This window comes from Micropterus dolomieu, linkage group LG06 (genome assembly GCF_021292245.1).
Source record: "Micropterus dolomieu isolate WLL.071019.BEF.003 ecotype Adirondacks linkage group LG06, ASM2129224v1, whole genome shotgun sequence".
Classification (NCBI taxonomy): domain Eukaryota; kingdom Metazoa; phylum Chordata; class Actinopteri; order Centrarchiformes; family Centrarchidae; genus Micropterus; species Micropterus dolomieu.
Genome location: NC_060155.1, coordinates 19,973,040 through 19,999,185, shown reverse-complemented (window position 1 = coordinate 19,999,185; position 26,146 = coordinate 19,973,040). Strand labels below are relative to the sequence as shown.

The 26,146-nt window shown below is 40.2% G+C and overlaps 3 protein-coding genes and 1 long non-coding RNA gene across 4 annotated transcripts; 2 read left to right on the top strand and 2 right to left on the bottom strand.

The window, feature by feature from the left end:
* Positions 1–4,421: 4,421 nt before the first annotated feature.
* nsun4 (NOP2/Sun RNA methyltransferase 4) lies at positions 4,422–9,150 on the bottom strand. The gene is made up of 8 exons (XM_046051625.1): positions 9,005–9,150; positions 8,260–8,479; positions 7,624–7,780; positions 7,190–7,344; positions 6,885–7,045; positions 6,674–6,798; positions 6,417–6,549; positions 4,422–6,212 (listed from the first exon to the last, which is right to left on the bottom strand). Exons 1-8 carry the CDS (start codon positions 9,098–9,100, stop codon positions 6,069–6,071), a joined length of 1,191 nt encoding a protein of 396 aa, XP_045907581.1. The 5' UTR covers positions 9,101–9,150; the 3' UTR covers positions 4,422–6,068.
* A 123-nt stretch (positions 9,151–9,273) lies between these two features.
* Positions 9,274–11,992, top strand: LOC123972265 (cytochrome b-c1 complex subunit 6, mitochondrial-like). Its single transcript, XM_046051626.1, has 4 exons — positions 9,274–9,431; positions 10,132–10,185; positions 11,284–11,445; positions 11,585–11,992. Exons 1-4 carry the CDS (start codon positions 9,384–9,386, stop codon positions 11,615–11,617), a joined length of 297 nt encoding a protein of 98 aa, XP_045907582.1. The 5' UTR covers positions 9,274–9,383; the 3' UTR covers positions 11,618–11,992.
* Positions 11,993–12,521: 529 nt separating this feature from the next.
* pif1 (PIF1 5'-to-3' DNA helicase homolog (S. cerevisiae)) lies at positions 12,522–23,165 on the bottom strand. The gene is made up of 13 exons (XM_046051624.1): positions 23,014–23,165; positions 22,202–22,765; positions 21,930–22,053; positions 21,510–21,635; positions 20,539–20,692; positions 18,865–18,979; positions 18,333–18,439; positions 17,936–18,075; positions 16,283–16,389; positions 16,063–16,150; positions 14,884–15,029; positions 12,942–13,133; positions 12,522–12,829 (listed from the first exon to the last, which is right to left on the bottom strand). The coding sequence occupies exons 2-13, from the start codon at positions 22,751–22,753 to the stop codon at positions 12,779–12,781; spliced, it is 1,902 nt and encodes a 633-aa protein (XP_045907580.1). The 5' UTR covers positions 22,754–22,765; positions 23,014–23,165; the 3' UTR covers positions 12,522–12,778.
* Positions 18,360–21,516, top strand: LOC123972266. The gene is made up of 2 exons (XR_006825392.1): positions 18,360–18,551; positions 20,495–21,516. It is a non-coding gene; the product is annotated as an uncharacterized LOC123972266 (long non-coding RNA).
* Positions 23,166–26,146: the final 2,981 nt, after the last annotated feature.

Sequence of the window (26,146 nt, the reverse complement as noted above, 5' to 3'; positions counted from 1 at the left end):
AAATGATTTCAGTGACTAAATTCTCAAAGCTTTTAATTACATTTTGCCCTGGGCTGAGGGAGCTGGGGCAAATGCAATTATGAACATACATACCATTTAAGACCGCCTTTATAAATTCAAAAGGTCTGTGCACTAAAACGGTCAATTAAGGTAGCAACAGGATTGACATCACTTTACCATGAGTTGATCAATTTCCTTTGGTTAATGTATGGTATGTATGGTTATTGTAAACAAATCTGGAACCATATTCTCTCCTTTATATTCTCTTGAGGAAACATGCAGCTTTTCACTGAAAGTCAGACTGACTGTTAGCACTTGATGAGGAGAATCACACGAGTCTGATGTTTTTCTGTTAATGTGTTCTGGAAGATAACGTCTTCATATGAAAAAAGAAAAAGCACATTATTTTAGTATGTAAAATACAAAAAATCTATTAATGTTTACTGGTAGGGTAATTGTAAAGCTCCTATTATGTTGTATAACTGATAATGGACTTTGTCTCAGATAAAATTCCTTTAGCTGTCAGATTGTAAGATTGTATTTGCTGAGCTCAACGGCAGCCCTGTCTACCCCTCCTCTCCTGGTTTTCTGTGTGACGGTCCTGGGTTGAATTCATAAATGTGTTCACTTTCTTCTCTCGAACTGGCAAGGAAGAAGCAATTTTGCAAATTTGGATTGCTGGAAAACTGAAAGCGTCTGTCAAAGAAAGTGAAAAGATTTCAGTGAATAATTGACCCGTCCTCTGTGTACTGCTGTCTTGACTCTATTTTAGTTCTGTCGTTGCTATTCTTCTAATGCTGCCCCACCCCCCGACTGTCTGTCAAACTACTTGGTCCAGTGGTAGATAGATTTATGATTGCGGAGGAGAGAGTGGACCATCAGCAGTGTTGTTTTCTTTACTCCTCCCTAAAAATGTAGACTTGAATTAGTGTTGTTGTAAAATGATCGCAAATAAAAACATTGCCTGGAGACATTTACAACGAAGACTTTTCCATCTGTGCTGAATATTTACACAGTATGCAGGGTGGTAATAGCCTTACCTTTAAATGGGTGGTGTCCTACAGTTATTCCTATTAGTCATTGATCTGCATGAATTTAGAAATACAACAGCTTTAAGATCTTATGTTTGAATGATGTTAATCTCCCCTTCAGTGAGTAAGCAAACTTTAATATCTATTGATCAAGTGCACAAAAAAACTGAAGAAACTACATTGTGTTACATTTCTACTTTGGAAAATGTAAAGTATGAGTAAAAACAAGTGAAATATAATGCAAGTTGTAATACTAAATATAATAACTTATAATCACCCTAAAGATATAAATATATTTTCTAATTTATGAATATATTTAAGGTTATTTATAAGTACATCAGTATAGGAGAAGAGGTGATAGTGAGTGGAAAAAGAAACACAATGGTCACTTTTAAAAGAACAATAAAAAAACAAAACAAATAAAATGTATGAGAATTTGCATGGAGACAAAGTAAAGAAGCAAAGGAGACAGAAAATGAACAACGCAATCTGAAAGATAAAAAAAAGCCGCACGCAGACATAAGCCATCCCCAATGAATAAGCAGGCCATTATCCTGAAGAATGACGGCCCGGGGCGGTGATTATGCTGCTATTATATCTTTAACAGCATGGTTTGTCAAAACGCAGAGACCCCCACCCAACCCTGTCCCTACACACACATACACGGGCCAATTGGGCATCTCTGTCACCTCCTCCAAAATGTGCCCTTGCTCTTCCCACAGTAAACTTTACATGTACTCTAAATGCATCGCCCAGGCTGCGTGACATTGCTCTGCTGTTAATTGAATTGACCTTTAACATATATTTTCCCCTCAGTGTGTGTAAATAACAAATGCACCTTGGCTGCTGCGCTGGGCTGTTTCTCCAACCGTTATGAATGACCACTTTCCAAAAATCGGCTAGAGGAGGATAATGATCTCACCAGATTAGCAGCGTTAATGTGGGTGTAACACCTCACCCTAACCTTTGTTGTGTTTTATTACACCACGCACATGTGTGTGCATCCTCGACCAAGGGCATCCTGATTGTGTGGCTGATAAGATTGGGAAGTGGATATGCAGCACAAGTGAATGTCCTTGTTATCCAGGGTAAGAATCTGTCCAGGTACACAGCAGGATTTCCTCCCATGGGGCTCCCAACAAAATACTCTTGTTCCAAATGTTCTCTCTTTTCTTAACACCCCCCGCCCACACACACACACACACACACACACACACCCCCACCCCCCTAGATTGTACTGCTGCAGAGTCAAGGGTGTGTTGAACCCTCGATGCTGGATCAGGTGCTTCCATCTCTAACACTCAGGGCTATATATTCACCACCATAACCACTTATTTATAGGCACACACGTATCTCCATCTACTTTCCTTTAAGCAAGTGATGACATGTGTGTATTTGTGTGGGTGGGTTTGTGTGTGTATGGGAGGGCTGAAATAACAAAAATCGGCTGACAACTGATATGATATATATGAACCCAATACTGTAAATCGCAGGTCAGACAGTTTACGATTTTAGTCATCTGAACTACTCAAAAACTGTGTTTTAACAGTATGCATTTTTTTCCCTTGTAAAGCTTGACATATTTTGAATCAAGAAAGGTTTGTGTCGATCCACACAGATCCATTGGTTTGCTCTCTCTCTCTCTGACACCCCCGGAGCAAGCCCCCCCACACAAAAATCAGTGTACCATTCAATCAGTCCTTTTTCCCTCCCCCCGTCTTCATGGTTCTCTTAAAGGTTTTAACCATGGCGAGAATGAAAAGTGCCAGCGTTAGAAACCTCAGCCCATTGAGGAGGTGACAGGGTCTGCCAGAATATGATCCTAATCCTGTTTCCAGCATTCTTTTAGCCCACTGGCATTGCCATTTCGCTGCATATTCTCTGAGCTGTCAGGCCCAGGGAAATCCCTCTAATAGTGCATTGCCCAGATACACATCAAAGCCCTCCTGGAAACCACCAGCGGGAATTTAAGGGAGAGGGGTGCACAAGTACCATCAGGCTCACAGCTGCACATACACATGCAAGGAGTATGCTTGCTAACTTGCTTGAAAACACATAATGCTCAAAAAACACAACTCATAACAGGATGACTGACGGAGAAATCACATGGCAACACTTTCTTTGTTAAATCTGAAACATTTAAAACACTTATCTTAACATGTTTAATAATTAATAGGACAAGAGAGATACTAAAGATATATGTTATAGAGATAGAAAAACACAGAAATGATTGATATCAAGAGGCAGACAACAGGTGACTAAACTGTATATCCTGGGCCACCCTCCTTTAGTTCCACTTCATCTTCCATTTTCTTCTTGTCCTTTTTTTCTTAAACACTCTGACTGCCATCTCACCCCTCCCCGGGTAATCTTCTTAGAGAGAAGAAAACCCCTATTCTCTCTCTTCTTAATCTGGCTGCAGCCTAAACCTACGGTTGCATTTCCAATGTGGGCCTCACTGAACCAAACGGGACTGCTCTCAGCCAGTTCACATCGAGTATTGAGTCTATCTGAGAATGCTTAGATCCCATATTAGGTATATGGCAGCGACGCTTCTTTGAAGAAACTTATAGCACAGTCTGTGGCTCTGAAGGGAAACACTTTTAGAGATAAGCTGCAACACAAAGTGTGTAAATATCTCATAATACATAAAATAAAGACTGGGCTACATTATGGGATGTACTATATATTGGTGAGGTATTAAAGAGATTAATTGTTTTAAAATATACAGAAAGACCAGTTGTCAAATTAGATATTGTCATATAGCCTGACCACACCACATTATGAAGAGGAGTATTTGGGATGGGATCCAGGAAGCCTGTTTTGGTAGTATATCTATTGTTGTAGTGTAATTTCCTGAAAAATCATCCATGAACTGTAAGCTATGCAAAAATAAAAACTGAAGAAGGGAAAAGGAAGAACCTATGCGTGTCACCTGCTCCTGGTTACTCTCCACCTTCCCAGTGTGTCGTACTGAGAAGGTGTAATACAACTGGATACGTGTAAAAGGCAAATTAATCAACATACAAACAGCTGTAATCTGAACCCCCCCTATATAGCATTTTCTATCCACCCTGTGGCTGAGAGCACACCGGTGAAATCCCATCTCCCACTGCCAACTGGGACACACGTCTGATCTTCACCTCTGGGCTGGAAAACACCACAGCAGGAACGGCAGCATCTGCTTTAAATACACAGACTATGACTAAGTCACCATGTGTGTCTTTACTAAACAAAACTTGTAACACCTGAAAGACATGTTTCTTTAGAAGTCTCAAGTCACTTTTTCCTGTCAGTGCTCAGTTTATATATTATATACATTTCATTGCTAATGGGTACAAGATCATTCATTAAGAGGCTTGCGTGGTATAAGGTGAGAGCATAAGACCATTACAGTGTTTTGCATGTTTATTAAAAACATCTACATTGTATTTGAAAACACAACAGAAGCACGGTTGTTTGGTTAAATCTATAATATTCATCTTTCTAATACACAGAATATGTCTCCCTAACACAGGCTTACACACAGGGACACAAATGCACAGCGGTTCATTGGCTAACTCAATAATAAAGCAGACAGCCAGTGGAGTCTATAGACAGGCAGAATAGAGAGTAACTCATCGCTAACAGTCTGCCGTCTCCTGAGTGTTAAAACATGTAAATTTATGTAAGAGCCCATAGGAAACACATATTTACAATACGTTTAGGTAATCACAAGAAGGGGCATTTGGGGCCCTGGAGACGAAAGCAGTCAATACAAAAATAGTTTTTATGTGTCATTAATTCCCTCTGCATTCCCAGATACATCCCCCTTTTACCACAGTAATACAGTAATCACTCACAATCGCACAGAAAATTATCTGCACTCATCTGTGGAATAAAAAAGCGGAGGGGCAAAACAGGGCGAGACGTCCCATTTTAGCTCTCCGCTGCCTCTTTAATGTTCATCTGGGAGCCGCATGGCTGCCGTCCATCCCTGCGCGGGGATGGGAGTCAGCTTCCAGCACTTGGAGCAGCTTAATGACAGTGGGATGTGGATGGTGGACTCGTTAGACACACACACACACACACACACACACACACCTTTTTCACGCTACATTGCCTGGCCAGGACAACATAAAGGGTCATCGGTGGTGTGATGGAAAAAGAGGCACCTCTCCGCTCACATTAGCTTGTGATAAGAGGAAACACTTCACCTCTGAGCGATGTCAATGCAAAACAGAGTCAATCCAACTATAATAATGAAAGTTGCATAGTTTCATATGTTAGAAGCCAAATGGTCAAATAAGTCATTACCCGCCTGTTCATTACTCCCTCCTTACACACACTCACCCACATCGTCGTATTAGGCAAAGCCATCAAACCTGATGAATAACCGTAGAACAAGCCAAACCCATTTCAGGCAATTTTGATGGAAATTTGTGTTTCAGTAATGTGAGTCTCCAAACTGAAATATTCATCTCTATGCATCTGACACAGAGCAGGAGGACATACACACAGGAGCTCCCTTCAATATATATAACATTTAGAGACATGTCCTCAGTGTCCTCTAGTGGGCACAGACTATACAGGATACTTTGTGTACGGTTGCCACCTACTGGGCGAATAGAAAAACTACAATTAAAAGAGACATATTGCAAAGCTAGTTATAGTCATGAGCACATTCTGACTTAGTCAAATCAGAGTTTTAGCTCACTCAAAACAAGAATCCCCTAAAACTGAATTTGGCTTTCCAGTTGGTTCACCAGAGACCAAAAGTTTCCATAAAAAAAAGGTAGTTCAAAGCTGTCCACAATTATAATGTCATCATCCAGGTTCTCTGGGTTTTCTGATGATGAAATAAATCTAATGAAACCAACTGTAGTCCCTTGTTTCAATAGTCCACAACTATGATGTTACTATCTCCTCCAACAGCTGCAGATAATACATATACATGAGTCTGAAGCCAAAGAGTCAATAGGATCGCCTCATTAGTCCATTAAACAGTACCACAGTCATTCAAGTGTCCACAAGATTTCAAGCAAAGCTGTCCACAATCTATGTAAGCCTCCTTAGCTTGCACATGTAGATGGGCCCAAAGTTAGCGGCTAAGTGTGGGATGACCATCTCACCCAGGTGGAGGTCGGGTGCAAAGTGAAAGGTTTTCCTAAACATGCGTATGAGGGGTCGCAGATCAATGACCTGAATGTAGATATGATCAGGAGAAGGGGGAGAGGAAAAAAAGGAAAACAAAAAGTTTAAATAATTTGTTGTAATTTGGTTTCCATGTTCAAAAACAGGACATCCTGATATTGTAGAGGTGAGATGAAGTATTGTCCTCTTCCACCATTCTTAAGTTTATCAGATTAACTCTAATAACCAGTTTACAGTGAGAGTCTGACTGACCTGAAGGTGGATGCTGTGGTTCTCTTGAGCCAAGCAGATGGCCTGCTCCACCACGCTCAGGTTCTGGATTTGAGAAAGAGTGCAGGTGGAGTAAAGGATCTCCCCACCTGGACAAGCTGCTACGATTCCCGCCCTGCAGGATAGAGAGAGTGTTTGTTCACTTTAAATAAAATAATCATGTACACTTGTTGCTTTAAAATGTAACATAACCGTAATAATACAATTCACTTTATATTTATATCCTCAACAAAACTTACAGCAGCAGCTCCAGCTGTAGCTGTGGCAGCCTTCGTCTCTCACCGGTCCTGCTCTTACTGAATATATTGTTGTCATCCTCCATGAGCGAGTGTCTGTCTGTGGTGCAGGGGACGTCAACAAGGACCTGAACACAGAAAAGAAAGGATGTATTTACATAAATGCCGTAATCTTTCCGAAAAGGATGAACATGATTATGTGACTCTGGCTTACTCTGTCGAAAGTGTTCCTTTCGATTTCCCCCCACTTGGTGCCATCAAAGGAGGTAATGCGTAGTTTCTCGTCTGTCAAAAACTGCTTAGGAACGTAGCTGTGGAGGACCTTCCTCAGCCGCGATGTCCGTGACACCGAGGCATCATTTACACACAAAAATCCTTTTTGGCATAAACACAGACGATGGAGGGTTAACTACCACCCACAGACAGAAAAGCATCACTAATGCTCACAGACAGGGGAGGCAAGAAAGGTTTGGCATGGACTAAGTAAGGAAAGCAGAAAGATGAGATCTGTCCTGTTACCTATAGACTGGGTCTGAAGTAAAGCCAGGGTCTTGCCTCCTGGAGCAGCACACAGGTCAAGCACATTGTGTCCTTCTTGAACATCCAACGCAAGACAGGGCAGCACAGATGCCGCGTCCATGAGGTAGTAACCCAACAACCCGCACATGTCTGGTCTTTAGAGGGCAAGGGAAGTCAGAGAGAACTGAGAATCAGACTGCACTTTGAGTAAACACTTAGAAGAAGATGTGTTCAACCACTTGGGCTCACTAAAGCATTTTCAAACTAAACACAAAGACAAAAAATATGTTCATCACGTTACAAACTACAAGACTTTCAACAACAGGGCTAATGTCAGCAGTGCTTTCCGAATAACCAAAAGCCGAAGCAAACATTTTCATCCACTGAACAGAGGCAGTTAGTTCACGTATCAAAATATTTTTAGTAACAAATACCTCGCTGGCTTGAATCTTGTGATGTCCCCTCTTGGGAAAACAAAGCATTTTATGTTAGGACTAAGCTGTAAAGGAGAGAGCTGTTGATGATCAGGGTCAGATTTCTTCATAGAATCACCGGCTGCAACTTCAGATTCTTGCTCCAAGCATGGCTGAGCTGCAGAAATGATGAAGATGCACAATTGATCATATTAATCAAAATTTTTTTTTGCCAATTTCTCCTAAATACAGCCATGTTATTAAAGGCAGGAGGAGTAGGATTAGTTGTCTCGGTTTGTTAACACAATATTCAAAGTTGGCCCCTCTTCCCTGGCTCAAAGACACCAGAAGCACACGCCCCATTGCTGTTTGTAAAAAAATAAAAAAAATAAAATAAAAAAACACAAACAAAAAAAAAACCCTTAACTCTGATGCACCCTAACATTACCTGAACTTATGAACTACTTACTTTCTATAAAATCAATTCTGTCTGTTATTCACAGTGACTGTGAATGTATCTTTAGCTGTTCTGAAAGCTCTAAATTAGTGAGCTCTCAGTATCAAAGCCTGAAAGCACACTGCTTTCTCCAGCAGAGTAACTGATAAGCTAACATCAGTAGGTTTCTAAGCAGGTAAACTTTGGAAATGCACAAGTACCTTCTGCATCTGTGTCACTGATGAAGTTGCTGCATCCCTGGGCTGTTAAGTCTGCCATAACAGCATCTTGGGAGAAATTATTGTGCAGGGCTCCATATTTCCTCTCTGACAGCAGAGCGGCTCGGACTGATGGCCACAGCTGCCCCAGCTGGACATTGTAGGTGGCATCAAAGTGCTGCAGGGCTAAACCGGTAGGAGGGTGCTTGGTGCGTGTGGCAGCCTGCAAAAGTAAGAAGGTTAAAACACCGATTTTAAATGCTCACTTGCTTTGATGTTCTCTGGGTGAGTTTAGTCAGTCAAATTAAACACCTACAGTTAGGTGCAGGACTTGAAAACACACGTGAGTGTACAATTTTACATTCTTCAATGAAAATCTAATCTAATCTAAAACTTATATACATTTTAATATACTGTATGAAAAATAACATCATAAAATTATATGTCTGTCTTACATTCAATTAATGTATTGTGTCATTGGTTACATTTAGCTAATTGAAGATATTGTCTTTTATTTTAACTGTTTACCTTCATTAATTTAATTTCAGCTGCAGCATTTTAGGTCCAGCTCTCATTAATCACATTCGCCATAATATAGTTATTGTCAAACTACAATGCTTTTTTGGGAATATCTACTATTTGCTGCTATGTGGCTTGATAACGTTACTCTTGACAGCTCTAAACATCAAGATAGTACAGATAACGACCAATATTAACTGATTTATCTGTCACCGTATTAAAAACATACCCATTTTTCCTTCACTCGGTTCCGTCTTGGCGTGAAACACCTTAAATCTTTCACTTTTCTTAGTAGCAGTCTGGTGTCCAGGAGCAGTGCCATCATGCTGTGCAACAGTTTATTAGGCCGTCTTCGCCCCGCTAGCCAAAATAAAGGTTCCGCCGAAATCATCCAAGTGAATGGGCGGCCCGTACACAAATACAAACAGATGATTGGACCATAGCAACTTCAATAATCGCTTTTAACCAATAGAAATCGTTATCCGGTAATCCTTCTAGTCGTTTCCTGCGTGTGACCGACCTAACGTCCTCAACGAGAAGCGGTGTGATATCAAACGAGGATTTCTGTCCTCTGTCGGGATTCTTTGGTGAATTTCGGAGTTGTAATCATGGGTTTCGAGAGGAAGATGCTCACACACGGTGACCCCGACGACGAGGTACTGAAAAATACAGATGTGTGCCCTTTAAGTGACTTTTTCTAAGCGTATGTGGCCAAGTTAATCTGCGAAGTGGCCTGACTCTGCTGGTCGGCGGTGCAACGTTAACGCGAAGGGTTTAGTGTCGCTAACGTTACGTTATGAACCATCCAGGCCCCTCAGGTCGTCTGGGACAGGTGCCCCTTCCGTCAAAACTAAACTGTTTACTGCTGCCTTGTATTAAATCATTGAGGCTCTAGAGTGTCTCACACTCCTTGTTTTATTTTCTCTGTAACTCTTTAATTGTTAACTGCCTTATGTTGCTCTTGCATTTTGTCTTGATGCCATTTTTATTTAAAGCCCTTTGAATTGCATTGTTGTTTAAATGTGCAATATAAACATCTATTCTTGCCTTAAGACGTTTAAATGTTACTTTTAGTACGCGGGTGGTGGCTGAAAATAAAAACAAAGTGTGAGTGAGTCTACATTTAAAAAAACTATTTCGCCCATTTTTACTGTGAGGGTACCCCTCTGGTACTGTAGTACTGTACCAGTAGTTCCTTTTTGTTGTTTGGATATCCATCCCCCAGTTAATATAGACACAAAGTTACAAAAGCACAAGTAGTAGTTTTAACTTTTAGTAGTTTTGAGCCTTTTTAAAAAATTAAATAATTTTCCAGACTAAACGTAAAATGCCCATGATATAATTTTCACTGACCAGGAGGAAGATGCACCTGCTGAAGAGGAAGAGGAGGAGGAAGAAGAAGACATGGTGGTAAGTTTGTTCTTCATAAATTTGAATATTCTTTTAGTATTAACAAGGAATTCACCCGCAGCAAGCTTATTCAAGTATCAGCACTAGTCAGCTAAATAACTGTATACACACAAAGACCTTTTTATGGACAGAAATGGGTAAAATAAAAACATTTGACCAAAAACATGAACCTGCATTCAAGTAAAGTGATAATTAGGTTTGCACACCACTATGAGACAGTATGATAATAGACAGTATGATAATCTGTTGTTTACATTTCATGCAGTGGTGGAAAGTAACTGAGTACATCTACTCAAATACTCTACTTAAGTACATTTGAGGTACTTAAGTATCTTTTCTGCTCTTTACCAGCAGTGATGAACACATGAATGCATCAGTAATTATAATCTATTTGTACTAATGTAATACACATTCTGCATAATGAGTAGTTTAACTCTTGATAGTGTAAGTAGATTGATGCTACTATATAATACATAAATAGTACTTTTATTTAAGTTATTTTGAATTCATGGCTTTTACTTGTAATAGTATTATTACACAGGTACTACTGTGGACTGATGGCCAATTATTTAAAGTTGGGGTAGTCAACAGGATAGGTATAAGTATCCAACTGAAAAAAATCCTACCCCCTCCCTACAGGCCTCCCTCAAAACACAATTTAATGCGCAGTGAGCGTGTGGGCAGATTACAGGCAGGTAGGCCAGCCGTACATTTCTGAGACAGCCCCAGATATCTGATTATTTTAAGTTTTGTATCAGGGCATTTGGTTTATTGATTGTTGTCGGGATATACAGAAGATTTCCAAAAATAAAACTCCTGAAATTAATTGCCCTCGTGCTTATCTACATCACTCAATCTCAGTTTGAACCTATATACAGTCCATGGTTTGAACATTGTGATTGATTTGCCAAAAGCTCTAAGAAATGTTTTGTGTAAGACTGAATTGACCTTCGATTTCAGAAGTAGAGATAAATGATGTTGGTGCAAAATTGCTGGCGGCAGCTGGTAACACATTTGTTACCAGGTATGTGATAAGTTCATTTGGTGATTAATTTTTTGTAAAAATGATAGACCACATTTGCTTTTGTCCCTCCCCAGGACCCTCTAGAAACAATACGAGTCAAGTGTGAGCAGACTGAACACTGTGTGCACTACAAGGAGCGTCTGGAGACATGTGAAGCCCGTGTCAGCTCCAGATCCAACACTGAGGAGGAATGCACAGAAGAACTCTTCGACTTCCTGCATGCACGAGACCATTGTGTAAGTGTGACACAAAGAGGGTGGAGAAAAATGTGCCATTTTCCCTTTCACCACATGAACCATACTGCATGTCACTTGAGGTTTGAAAGAGCTCGTGTGCTGATGAAGACACCAATTGTGTTCCCCTTTGTATTTATAGGTAGCACACAAGCTGTTCCACCAAGTGAAATGACCTGCCTGCCCAGTTTCCACCACTTGGAGCTGTAGAATCCTAACTGCAAAAATTGTAAAATAATCAGGAGAGTTCTGTTGTTCCTGTGTATTAATGTAAATTGATTTTCTTGGGTTCCTTGACTAACAACATGCCACCCTTTCTGTATACAGTACATACTTGCGTAGACCGTATTGGAAGCAGTATATTTAATCAGTCGCTACTTGTATAGGTTTTGGGTTCATCCAACTTGTCAAGGTTGTACAAAGAACGGGCTCAGACTGTTTCTCATAATGTGGTCAGTATATATGCTGCTCCAGTAACGGAGAAGTTACCTCAGGTTTGGTCATGAATTCATCACGCTGACTGAAAATAAAAGGTTTTGTTTTGTTTCCAGCATTGCATCATTTTAACTCATTTGACTCTCCTGTGGTACAAGTGGAAGTGTTTGACTTTAAGCTCTAAAGGGTCTTTAAATGTCGGTCTAACGTGGATGTTACAGGCACACAGTTTGGTAATATTGGCAAGATATTGCACAAATTACTTGATACAAAAATGCTTCAAATCCCATGATAAAACCGGTGTTCATCTCATAAGTCTTAATGAGTGAATAAAATTTTAAATAATTACAGCATCCTAGTTTGAGAAGTCTATACAATTATGGCAGGATACTGAAATATCATGTAGTCCTAGGAGCTGATACTATAGTATCAACACTTGTAGCCTAGTTTAGGAAGTCAGGTATATAGTGTATTGCCTTTATACAACTTACATTTCAGTATATAAAGTGTGTCTAGGTTGGAGATCGAGAAGAAAATGGGCTTACAAAGGCTACTTTAAATATTAGTAGCAGAATTTATATTAATTTCACACTCTAATGTGGTGTCAGGACTCCCAGAAGGTACAGACAACAGTACTCCAGAGATAAAAGCTGACTAAAACTTTATTGAATACATGCCATCAATCATAATAAATTAAATCAATAGAAAAATTTACAGCATTGGTCAAAAGGTGGCAGTACACTGCCAAAAAAAAACAAACCCAGGAACTGAGGTAGACTGAATGTGGATGTCTGGTTGCGGCCATTTAAGAAAACCACATTTCAAAAGAAAAAGCATAACATGCAGACAACTCATGCACACAGTGCATACTGTTACAGAAGATGTAAATGAATTCACCTTCTCACCAAGAGTTTTCTTTGTTGCTGTTGCCAACATAATCATCTATAGAGGCCTGCAGAGAGCAGTAGAGACAGAATTTTATTTTATTTTTTTCCCCCCCTTACAAGATTGAATAGTGTGTCTACAAGTTATGACAATGACGTGAGGAAGAGCTCTGCACTCACCTGCATGAACAGCCTCTCCTTCCTCAGCTTCCTGTAGAAGAGAAGAACATCTGGATCCGCCCGGACCACGCGTGGGTCAAAGTCCATGACCCTCAGACCCTCCAGGCTCCGAGCCCGAGACAAAGCCACGTAAGCCTGGCCACTCTCAAACACACGCGCCAGAGAGATTTCCACACAGTCCAGTGTCATTCCCTAAAATGAATGGTTAAAGGTCAGAATGACTGACATGCTAGCATGCAAAATCAATCTTACAACCCAGAATTTATTGGCATTTTTGTAGTTCACAATCAAGCAGTGTGCAATGACGTATGGATATTGCAGTGTTTAGCATAAAATGTGTCAAATCAAGGAGATTTATTCACAGCTCTTAAGTATATTAAATTATTACATATCTTTAACATATGTAATTTATAAAAAAAGTTATTTCAAGATTCAATGCCACATGGGCAACATCTCCACCCAAACCCTGTGATTCTCAAATTCTTTACTGTCCACTCATTTCCTCTGAAGGGATGAAGGTGTGGGTTTTCCTTTTTATTTCCCCGTGCTTTAGCTCCTCTGCTTTTGATCAAACACTGGTGACACATGGGTCGTGACGAAGAACTCAATTACCCAGAGGGACACTTTTTCCTCTCTGACCAATTTCAGGTCTGAGGTCAGGATATAGAATATGCTGTGGGAGCACTGTGGGAAGCTGCAGGCGAGACAGCGGAGTGATTGCTGAGGATACAATTACAGCTCATATGTGGGTAGCGATAATGTTCAGGGTGTCTGACAAGGCCTCTGTAGCAATTTCCCTTCATCAAAAAAAAAAAAAAGTCAGTTTTTTTACTTTTATTAGACAGCACAAAAGGTGGGTGAAAGGAAGGGAGGAGGAGGGGGGTGGGGGGTGTTACTGGCAAGCCCTGAATGCCACACCCAGACACACTGGTCTTAAATTCTTAAATGTGGCTACTTCCCCAAATGAACACTGGCTGCCCATTTGAATTCCAGTTGTGCAAACTGAGCAATTTATAAAACAAATAGCCTCTCTAAATTCATGCTCAAACGCTCATAATGTCAATAACTATTATTGGTTTTAGTCATTAAACTAGTACTTTGTAGTAGTTTAACAGAAAAGTGTTTCTATGAGGCAAGGCTGATTGTAGATCAGTGTTGCTTGATAAATACCAGCCAAGGACAACCTGTGTTCAGATTTTATATATTTTAATACTTTGTTTTCAAAGAGCTGTTTCCTCCACCACCACCCACAATTCATTTTAATCTTCTTCCGGCTGTGAGCAACTCCTCCATTGCATTGTGGGTGATTGTGAGTAGTGTGCATCAGCAGCCCACATTTAAACCACATTTAGTATGCATGCAAAACAGCATGCATACTAAATGTGCACTTCATTTTGTCATTTTCTGGTGTGAACACTGCATACTCAAAATGTGCATAGAATTTACATAGTCAGATTTCAAGACAATGGCTAGGAGATGCAGAGCGACCTAATGCTTACAAGTCCCACTACTGTGCTGGTGTCAAAAATAAACCCATTTCAAATGAGTCATTGATAATATAGTACTATTAGTGAATTCATAGAAACACTTCTTGTGTAAAAAGTAATAAAAAAAAAGGGAGATTATTCTTTTTATCTGAACACAGTGTGACATCGCTTTCTTCTTCTCCACCCTTTCGATATCAACCTTGGATGACAATAAGGTAGACAGTGAGTCAGCTTCAAGGCCAGACAGACACTGCAATCAAACCATCAGCCATTATAAGCTGTCTAGAGGTGACTGCAAATGCAGTACAGAAGAAAAACACATTTGTTTCAGAACAATTAAATTAAAATAGTCATTCATCAAGTGAGTCATTCATTTGAGAGAAACTCACAAAACACTGGTGTCCCATGACAACACTGAACAAGGTCTTCTGAACAAGGACTATACGGCTACTCACCTGGCTCTTGTGGATGGAGATGGCCCAGGCCAATTTGAGTGGCAGCTGCTGTCGACTCAGATAGATCCCACTGCCCGACTTAAACACCCAGCGCTCAGGCTTCAGCACCTCTGTAACGCCGCACAGAAAACGCACACATGGGAGACCTGACGGAACAGGAAACATGTCGTTAGTGAAAAGACTTATTGTGGGATTTTCACGCATTTTAAAAAGGTGTTTGTGCCTAACCTGCTGATTCAGCATGAAAGACCTTGGGTTCTTAAATATCCTCCAGTCATGTTTTTCAGGTGACTGGAGGCAGCTACAAGTGACTGAGTGCCAAGGCAGCTCTTAATTGTAGGCGTTTAGCATTTAGATATGTTAGGTATATATTGGGTCTGAATTGCTGCTGGTGTTTAGGCATGACTTTGAAGTGGATGCAGCCATCTTGAAGCAGTTACCCATATACATCTTTGAAGTAAACATAAGACATGGGTAGTTGGTGTGAGCAAAAAAATAGCTAAAAGTTTATATTTAGTAGTGTTAATTGAGTAACTCCAAATACATAAATCTCATTAACAGGAAGAAAAAAAAATATATAGTATGTTAACATGCATGTAATACACATTCCTTTTCTTGCTGAGAGTAAAATGAATACATCAATACCAGTCTCATGTCTGTACCCTAAATATGAAGCTTGAGCCAGGAGACAGTTGGCTTAGCATAAACTAGTACTAATACTAGTCACTGCAACCTGCCAAAAAAGAGAAAACAATATTCCAACACAAACACCCTGTAAAACTGCAACATGTTTTTTTCAGTTCTGTGTGTGTGTGTGTGTGTGTGTGTGTGTGTGTGTGTGTGTGTGTGTGTGTGTGTGTGTGTGTGGATATGAATGAGACAAAACTTATATTAAACTTAGAAACAAACAGCATATAGCTATATAAACAGCTTTTTCCATCCGTTTCTAGTCTTTATGTTTACCATATGGAGCGGTCTCAATTTTCTTATCCAACTCTGAGCAGGACTGCAAATTAACACATTTCCTCAAAATGTCAAACTATTACTTATCACTATGAAAATCTCTCTTGTAAATACATCCAATCAATACTGCCTTTTCTGAGCAAATATTAAGTCAATGTCTCAAGATGACTATATAAATAAACAAATAAATACATACCTACATACATACATACTGACCATGTTTGCCAGGCTCAAAACCCACCACAACCCCTCGCGCTCCATTCACTAGACCTCGGGCGACATCCAGGTTCTTTGTCAGCATGACCTTAAAAACAACAAGTCACCAAAAATTGAAAGTACAAATTGCGCACAGTAGTCAACACAAGTGGTTTGTTGCATGCCAAATTGCAGTAGGTGTGGAAAATTGTGGAGAATAAACTACAATGCGCACGCACACCTGAGCTCCCACTTTGAGTTGGATGAGTCGGCTGACGGGGCTGTGAGCTTCTATTGTCTTCACCAGGGCTGGGTCACTGTCCAGTGCCTCAAACACACGTACCGACCCTGGAGGACAGTGAGAGATTCAATAAACAGGCAATCATGACTACTTCTACATAAAACCTATATATACACACACACACACACACACACACACACACAACCCCAATTCCAATGAAGTTGGGACGTTGTGTAAAATGTAAATAAAACCAGAATACATGCATTTGCAAATCCTTTTCAACCTATATTCAATTTAATACACTACAAAGACAAGATATTTAATGTTCAAACTGATAAACTTTATTGTTTTTTGCAAATATTCACTCACTTTGAATTTGATGACTGAAACACATTACAAAAAAGGTGGGACAGGGGCAACAAAAGACTGGGAAAGTTGAGGAATGCTCAAAAAAAATAAAAAAATAAATAAAAATAAAACCTGCTTGGAACATTCCACAGGTGAACAGGTTAATTGGAAACGAGTGAGTGTCATGATTGGGTATAAAAAAGGAGCATCCCCGAAAGGCTCAGTCATTCACAAGAAAGGATGGGGCGAGGTTCACCACTTTGTGAAGAATTGCGTGAGCAAATAGCCCAACAGTTTAAGAACAACGTTTCTCAACGTACAATTTAGGGATGTCATCATCTACGCTCCATAATATCATCAAAAGATTGAGCCCGAGCTAATCTGAGATGGTCTGACGCAAAGTGGAAAAGTGTGCTGTGGTCTGACGAGTCCACATTTCAAACTGTTTTTGGAAATTATGGACGTCGTGTCCTCCGGGCCAAAGAGTAAAAGGACCATCTGGATTATTATCAGCGCAAAGTTCAAAAGCCAGCATCTGTGATTGTATGGGGGTTTGTTAGTGCCCATGGCATGGTTAACTTGCACATCTGTGAAGGCACCATTAATGCTGAAAGGTACATTCAGGTTTTGGAGCAACATATGCTGCCATCCAAGCAACGTCTTTTTCAGGGACGTCCCTGTTTATTTCAGCAAGACGTGGCTTCGTAGTAAAAGAGTGCGGGTACTAGACTGGCCTGCCTGCAGTCCAGACCTGTCTCCCATTGAAAATGTGTGGCGCATTATGAAGCGCAAAATACGACAACGGAGACCCCGGACTGTTGAGCAACTGAAGTTGTACATCAAGCAAGAATGGGAAAGAATTCCACCTACAAAGCTTCCACAATTAGTGTCCTCAGTTCCCAAACGCTTATAGAGTGTTGTTAAAAGGAAAGGTGATGTAACACAGTGATAAACATGCCCTGTCCCAGCTTTTTTGGAATGTCCCAACTTCAGTGGAATTTAAGTTGTAGACAAAACCCCCTCTGCCCCAAAAAAAAATAACTGGTGGGGTTGCCCCCCACCAGTTTCCTGATGCAGGAGCTGACAAAATAAAAGTATACCAGAACAGGAAACTAAACTGGTCAGAAAACAAGTGGCACCTGGCTGAGACTAAAAATATCTCGAGAGGAAACAGGTTTCAACAAGGTTGCCATACATGACTCAAAGCCATGGATAACAGTTTTGCCAAGTTTCACCTGGATTGAAACCAAACAAAGTAACACCTGTTTCAAACTAGAAAAATAAATCAAAATGAAGAATTCAGACCTGGCAGCTGCTGGAGTTTGTTCTCGTTTGTGAGCTCCACGTCATCCTTGTGTGTGCACAACCTGGTTGCTAGAATGCCGTCCCTCTCGATCCGATGGTAGGCGCTTTCCATCAGCTTAGCAGTGACTTCCTCCGTCACCCTGAATGGTGTTAAGACAGAACTTGATTGAAATTTTCCTTTTGTTGCACAAATGTTCTGTAGAATAAAATAAAATGACCTTCTGTCCTTAAGAGGCCTGCAACGGCACCAAGTGCATTTATGTAACATACATACAGAGATAACACATCCATACTTTTGGCATGAACTATTAAAAACATTACAATTGCATTAGCTGTACAAAAACACATTGTGGCTATGAAATTCCTTGAAATGAAATTCCTTGAAAAATTATTTTACCTGCCCACCCTCACTGCCTGCAGGAGGGAGATGAAGGACTGGTCGGTTTGCCTCCGCACTTCTGTTAGCTCCATGTTGAGCTGGATGACCTTGCGCCAACTCCTCGCCTGAAGGTTCATAGAGGGGAAAAGTCTTGTTCACCAACATCCATTAATGCTCTTCGGCAAGTGAGCGGATCGCCTGTATGCCGACTCATGGGAACAGCATAGACCATCATGAGTAAGTGGAAATGCCTCAGTACACTACTGACACACACGACCGCTTACATAAAAGTGGAGTACACAAATTATTGGGCTTCCTGTTACCAACTACACCTCAAAATATACCATAGAGTTGAATTAACTGTTCTATTATAATCTTTTTAAAAAGAATGATTTATTGCAAGGTAGATGTATTAGACTTGTTAAAATGTTCTGCTATTTCAGTGTGAATTACCTTTTCGCCATACAGCCTATCAACTTACTGACATGGCGTAATTAAATAAAATAAATGACAAACAAATAGAGAAGTCCAGGATCCACGATGGTCTGACCTGGAAGCAAAAGCTGGCCTTTTCCTTTCCCTTAGAAACAGGAGGTAGCTGGAGGAAGTCACCACATATGATCAGCTGGATGCCTCCGAACGGCTCAGTAGACTTCCTCACCGACCTGCAAGAGCGCGGTGACAAGATGCGTTACTGAAGATTAATGTAGTGATTATATGGCTACAACTAAGGATTGTTTTCATTATCGATATAGTAGATAATATATAAATATAATAGAGAAAATAAATGCAAATGAGTCTATGAAAAAGGAAAATTGTGACGTCAACACATCTAAATAAAGCTAGCTCTAAATATTTTTATAAATTTAAACTGTTTTATAAAAAGATGTTTTAATTGTTCAGATGTAACTAGTACAGCTATAGTAAAATGGATTTTTAGATTTTATACAGACTCATTAAATATGAATGTATGTCACAATATAGTTCACAAGTGCTGCTGAGCTTCCCAGTAAAACCCAGGGGATTATCTATTAACTGGAACCATAAACTGTAATTCAAAAGCAAATTGGAAGTACTTTTGTTAAAGCGGGTGTTAAAATTCCTCATGCTGGAAGTCCAACCGTTTGCTAACAGTCTGAAGATTCTGTGAAGTGATATTAGTCCATTCTCTATTTCAGTGCTGTTCATACTGTTATATTGTCATATTGTAGATACTTTATACCAAATCCACCTACCTCAAGTCATTACTCCTGCACAAAATACTTTATTCCAGCATCCTTTGCACTATGCTTCATTGCACTGTGTACATGTAAATGTACATGTATTTCACATCCACCTCCGACATGTACATACTCCTGCATCCTTTGCACTCTGCTCACTGCACTATTTGTCAATATGTCTATATTGTTTTTGTTCATAGTGTGTATATTTGTGTTGTCTACACTGAAGTCTGTGTCTGATTTGATTTTATTATTGTGATTTTGTATTTTTGTATTTTTGAGTAAGCACATCGTGAGCAATGTACAATCCAGAGTCAATTTGATTTGATTTAAATTTGATTTAATCTCTAGAAGGAGACACCCAGGGTGTGTTTGGAAACTCTGAAACGTAACACTTTGTAACACTGCAAACATTACGAGTAATAAGTTTTCAATGTTTCTTAATTAAGTTCAACTTTTAAATCTTACTTTAACCTTCCAAAACACAGTTTCAAATTTATTCATTATGAATGGTTAAGTATTTACCCAAACACCAGCTGCCTGAAAGAGCTTTAATGAATTAAGTCATATCAATCACTAGTGACAAGATGTTTATTTGTATAATTTGTGTATTGTGTAAAGATCAACAACTGTTCAATAAGTCAAATTTATCATTAAGCTCTGTGGTTGGGTTAGTGATGATACTCATTCAAATCATCATTATGCATTGATAAAGACGTGTTTTTTTGTTTAGGCCATCTGATTAATGTCTACAGATTCTACACTAATGTAAATGTTATTGTAATTTAATTGAACTGCTGCGGCCACCTAGCAAACAAATATGCACCTGCATTTAACAGTGGCCAAACACGTGAAAGCTCTCCAACAGAAAACAGTCTGTAACTGCTTTACTAAAGACTTTGTAAACTTATGATATACTGTAGTATCATAACGTGATTTTTGTTATTGTTGTTATTGTAGATTGATATTGGCCATGATGTTCAGCTTTGAATCTCATCTCTCACCTAGCCACCGACTCGAGCTTGTCAAAAAACTGTGCCTCAACCATGGAGACCTCATCGATGATGAGGTGTCGACAGGTCGTCCAGTGCTGCAGCACCCCAGGCCTCTGAGCCAGCTCGACGCACTGCTCCAGGGGGGCAGAGCCGGAGCTTATGCCTGGAATGAACACGGGTACGGAGGATAGAAAGACAGATGGCCAGACGAGACACAAATGAATAACACCCAAGCAAATACTCAATTCGCACCCTCTACTGTATATTGAGATTTAATTAAAAACGTCTGTTCATGTGAAGAGACATCAGACACCTCATCCTCCCATTATATTAAAGATTCATAATCTGAAATAGGGCATCACACAGACACTGTAACGGAGTCAAAGGCTGCAGCTCTACTTTAAAAAAGTTAGTTAGCACAAAAGAAAAAATAAATACAGAGACCTTTTTTCTTTGGATTGAGTAAGGATGAAAAGTTTAGCCGATTGCCAGAACATTTTTAACTGTTTAAAATGTTTCAGTCATTCTCTAAGGAAAAATATTCACTGGTGCCAGTTTCCCAAGTGTGAGGATTTGGTGCTTTTCTCCGTTCTGTATTATTGTCAAGTGAATCTCTGGGCTTCGGACTGTATGCCAGATAAAATGAGCAATTTGAAGAGGTCACCTTGGGCTCTGGGGAATTGTGACAGGCATTTATTTATTATTTATTTGAATACTAGATGATTAATCAAGAAAATAATCAGCACATTAATGAATAATGAAAATAACTGATGCTGTCCTGCTGATAAGGATTCTGCCTCATGCTTTTCTGTATTAGGACAGATGTCAGTCAATAGCACTGCCTAATTTCAGGAAAGACCTTCGGTGAAACCAGCAAATTGACTAATTATTTGGATAACATACAATATGACTAGTTGATTTCCACATTTGTGTCAGTCTTACATAAAATCTATTTTGTCTCCTCAGACACAATGACTGACCGGCAAAGTTGTGTAATGTTGTTCCTCCAATGTGACATGCAGCCACTCCGGTGCTGGCTGTGGCAAAGGTGCTCTTTGGAGGAAGAGATCCGATGATTCTCTTCAGTAAGAAGGACTTCCCTGTACCTGATACACACACACACACACACACACACACACACACACACACACACACACACACACACACACACACACACACACACGTTTATTGCCAGAGGGAAAACAAAAGTCAAGAGAGATTTACATCAGATTCTCTTGAGCGAATGTTAGGAAAAAAAGACAACATGTTTAAAACATGTTACTAAATGACAGTAAGGCAGTAAAATGTAACAGTTACTCAAAATGTATCATATGCAAGATAATCTTTAAGTTATTACAAAATTGTAACAAAAATAACTTAATTTATTGTGGCACACTTACCTGCACTTCCAGTGAAGAAGACGTTCTTGCCACTCAGCACAGCACTGAGGACAGCCGCTTGTTCTTTATTCAGCTTACGTGATGGCAGAGCCAGGATGGGCCTCTTACTTGGGTTGGCCTTCACCTAAAAATAATCAAAACAGACAGCCGGTGACATATCATTCAACAGATTAGATACAAAGATTAGACAGCGTGGAATAGATTCAGGAGGGTAAAATGTTGGTGCATAAGTCTCCTACTGGTAAAGACAAGACACTGTGTTTTCAACTCACTGGGCTGAAGTTACTGTCACTCCTTGACCTTTTGACCTGCTGTCCTGTTCCTGCCACAGTCGTCTTATTGGTGCGGTCTGCCAGGCCTTTAGGTGCCACTTTATTTCGTAGCTCATTAACCTTCTGGATATCCTTTTGCTGCAGGGGGCTGATGGCCTCGAAGCTGCGGGGCAGACCGGCTTTGAGCTTCTCTCGGTCGCTCAGGGGCTTGCTGCTCTGCAGGGCCTGGTGTTTGATGCTCAGGGTTTTGAGGAAGAGGTTCAGCTGGTCGGGGGGGCAGTTGGAGATGAGCACCTGGATGTTTTCAGGGAGAAGTTTGACGGTGCATTTCCCATCTCTGGCGAACTTGGTAAAAAGTTTGAACTCTTTCAGACGGTAACTTTGCGGGACTTTCCCGTCGTGGACCCGGAGGATGAGCTCCTGGAACTCATTCCGGCCCAGAATAACGGAGGCTTTACGGATGACCTGCCTCCGGGTGGCCTGGCCGGAGATGTTCAGCTGCTCCACGGTCACACAGCACTGCAGCTGGCCACCGTCCTCCCCGGCGAACATTGCAACAACTTTCTGCGAAACACAAGAGCCCGCATTTATTCATGAATAGCATTTTGCTTTGAACAAAACATTACAGTGCGGCGGCGCATGAAACAGCAAACTGTGTTTAAAGAGCCTGAAAGGACAAAATGTAGCGTTACCGCAGCTGTGGTTCATTTAATCAACATAAACATCGTGATCTCGCGTGCTTCGCCGCGTGATCGATATAAACTTAAAATGTAACGTAATAGTCACGGGAAAAGTTTTAACTCAGTTCTTACCTTTATTTTTAAATGAAATATGTGCTAAACTCTCTCCCAGTATGCAGCTGCTCTCCAATCCGCGAAAGCGAACACCGACCGATTTTCAAATTATCAGTGCTTGAAATGAACCAATAGCTGAGCGGTGATCCTGGCCAATCAGCAGGAGGAGATTTAACACAGCATCCAGTGGAAGATGAGAAGGGACGCCTCCCGTGGCTGCCTCGACCAATCGCTGGTATTATGACTGGCGACGTCATATTTGTGTGAAAAACACATGGCTACCCGGAAATATAAAAGTTTTTCACAATAACGGCGCTAAATTCAACACGAAATACAGACAGACAGATAATTCGGCTTCTTTTATTTTCTCTGTTTCCCGAAGTAATTTGAAACCCAGTTAGGCTGCTGTACAATAATAGTTAATTGTGATTTGTAGATCATCACTGCTGCCCATGTGAAAAGACTGAAATGATGTGTGATGGAGGGAGATAATATATACAAAGCACAAGGTAGACTACAACAAGTTACAAGGTTGTTTATTAGTCATTATACAGCACAAGGCTGCATAACAAAACGAAATTTGTAGTTCCTTCGTGCTACACACAACTTACAATTAAGTATAGGCATATATTAAAATATGGTAACACATAAAATAAAATTAAACAATGTATACAGTTATTTATCTACATATATACATACACATATACACCCAGAACATCCCACAGTGCATTTTTTGAATTTGCATCTGGGGTGAATGTAAACAGCAACCAGATTTGGGAAACAGAGTACACCTTGACTGCGTTTGAGCACCAAGCCATCACCGATGTAAAAACACAGTCCACTTCCTCTCATCTTGCTGGAGAAAACAGTTAATTTTAGATCCAAATTGATTATTCCCATTGATACACCACATCAGATAATAAAATATATGTACATATTTTATTTGGAGACATTACTGTCATCTCCTCCCTGTAAAGACACCTCAAGTAACAACTGGCTCAACTCACACCAGTATCATTATACACACTGATAGTGCAGAAAAAATACACCTTATTAAAGATCATGTGTTGGTGCAATATAGGCTAGTGATTAAAATGAATCACTAATATCTGCAATGTTTTGCAAAAACAATCAAACTCTGACATCATCAATAATCTGTGTTTTTTGTGGTGCAGTTGCAGTAAATCCTCAAAAAATGCTGAACATAAGTAAAGTAACTGTCCAGCAGCTCTTTTTTTTTTTCCTTTAATTAATTTTCTCACTCCAGCCAAACTTTGGATTAGTACTGATACTAAATACTAGGCCTACTTATTAAATATACATGGTGTGGGACTACAACGTTATTTTTGATGGACTGCATTAATGTACAAACTAAACAGCCTACTGTTTTTAAATTGCACAAGGTCACAACTGGAATCTGTTTTATTTTAAGTCTCAAGTCTTTAGAGACTCGAATCCAAGGTCTGCAGCTCTGACCTCCCCATTCAGTTGTGTTCATCAATATTAATGATGGAGGTCATAATGAAATAATGAGGCACAAACAAACAATCAAATGTTAGCAAGCGGGTTCTTCTTCATTACATTTCTTCATGTCACAATCCTGTTATGACTCACCATCACGCTCTCATTATAACTTAATAACACAAACACGTATCACACACAGCAGCATCCCACTTATTATTTTCACATTGCTGTGCTTTCTGTAGACTGCGTAAAGCTTCACAGAATCTGATGAGAAGACATTGTCCACAGTCGAGCAGCTGTGATTAGACAAGGTTGAATGACCACAATGCATTTTAATGTGACTAACGCCCTGATCTTTCAGCTGAGGGGCAATAAGCTGTGAGAGGCAGGGTGAGGGCGTTTGATCAATGTGAGTCTGGAGAAATTAAGGGTCTCACCTACACATTAACCATCAGACTGGATCTAGATCAAGTCTCTGGAAACCAAAAGGTGACAAGGAAGAAAAAGTGATGAGGTAGGTTGATTCATAAAGAAAAACATGACCACAACCTACCCCCAAACTTTTAAACATTTTAAAATATCACCACTGCCCTGATAATTACAAGATTCTCTGTGGCTGACATGTAGACAAACATCTTGCGCTGAACATTTTGTGTTTACGCACAAATCATCAAGTCAGGCTGCCGCTGATATTCCACAGTTTGGGCTTTTTGAGTCATTTGGTCATTAGACTCCACATCCTGAGCCTGTCACACGAGTAGGTGCATGTGGGGAGAGAAAACTAGAAAAATGCTGTCATGTTTACAGCTGCAGTTCTTCAAAATAATAATCTATCTATCGTCTTTGCATATTTTGCTATAAACATTCAAATGCACCATGAAAATAATATCAAACTTTAAATACAGCAATATGTTTCAAATCACAGAAAAATAACATTTAAAAACGTATCTATTCACTTTTTGTATTGTAAAAATTGTTCAATAGCCTGAAATGACTAGAGGGCAGAAAAACTACACAACAGGGTGACACACAGCCGCTGTGTACATAAAATACATTTTAAAATTCCTTTTTGGTCAATGTGTTAGCAAACATTTGTGTACATACACTGTTAGGTTTCAGTATAGTGGACCCAGGAGCAGACACAGACTTGTTGGTAGTTGTAAAGTAAAATGGTATTTTTATGAACAACACAAAAGAGGCTGGGGAGGTGAAGGGGGAGCCTGGTTGAGGATGGCAGAGGGCAGGCAGGCAGGCAGACTAAAGGGGCGTAGTATGGCACAGGTAGGGACTAAAGTGAGGAGAACAAAACAGCAATCAGTTTCTGGGCCAGGAAAGTACATTGCCACAAGTAGGCAAAAACAATCTAGTGATGAGTGCTATGAGACCAGCAGAGTTGATGAGGTGGTTTGGGTCAGGTGAGGTGGAAAGCCAGTTAGAGTAGTCTGCCACACCCACTTCCAGACACACACACACACACACACACACACAAGCACGGCAGGAAAGGGGAACAAATGGGAAACAGGAAAGTTCTAAACTTATGGGCCCAATCCCAATCTCCACCATAAAGCCTAAGCCCTGAACCCGCACAGACTTAGAAGACACCTATGGACAAGATGGATTCAGCCATGGTGAACCGTGATATACACACCTTGACAGAGCAACATTATCATCCCACAGGAGTTTCTTC

Coding starts and splice junctions, on each gene's coding strand:
- LOC123972265 (XM_046051626.1), top strand. CDS start 9,384: ATGGGTTTCGAGAGGAAGATGCTCACACACGGTGACCCCGACGACGAG. Junction 9,432..10,131: donor ACGGTGACCCCGACGACGAG/GTACTGAAAAAT, acceptor TTCACTGACCAG/GAGGAAGATGCACCTGCTGA. Junction 11,446..11,584: donor TGCATGCACGAGACCATTGT/GTAAGTGTGACA, acceptor TTGTATTTATAG/GTAGCACACAAGCTGTTCCA.
- nsun4 (XM_046051625.1), bottom strand. CDS start 9,100: ATGATGGCACTGCTCCTGGACACCAGACTGCTACTAAGAAAAGTGAAA. Junction 7,345..7,623: donor ACAAGATTCAAGCCAGCGAG/GTATTTGTTACT, acceptor TGCCCTCTAAAG/ACCAGACATGTGCGGGTTGT. Junction 6,213..6,416: donor ACCACAGCATCCACCTTCAG/GTCAGTCAGACT, acceptor ATCTACATTCAG/GTCATTGATCTGCGACCCCT.
- pif1 (XM_046051624.1), bottom strand. CDS start 22,753: ATGTTCGCCGGGGAGGACGGTGGCCAGCTGCAGTGCTGTGTGACCGTG. Junction 22,054..22,201: donor GTGACAGTAACTTCAGCCCA/GTGAGTTGAAAA, acceptor GATTATTTTTAG/GTGAAGGCCAACCCAAGTAA. Junction 18,076..18,332: donor CAGGCAGTGAGGGTGGGCAG/GTAAAATAATTT, acceptor AACACCATTCAG/GGTGACGGAGGAAGTCACTG.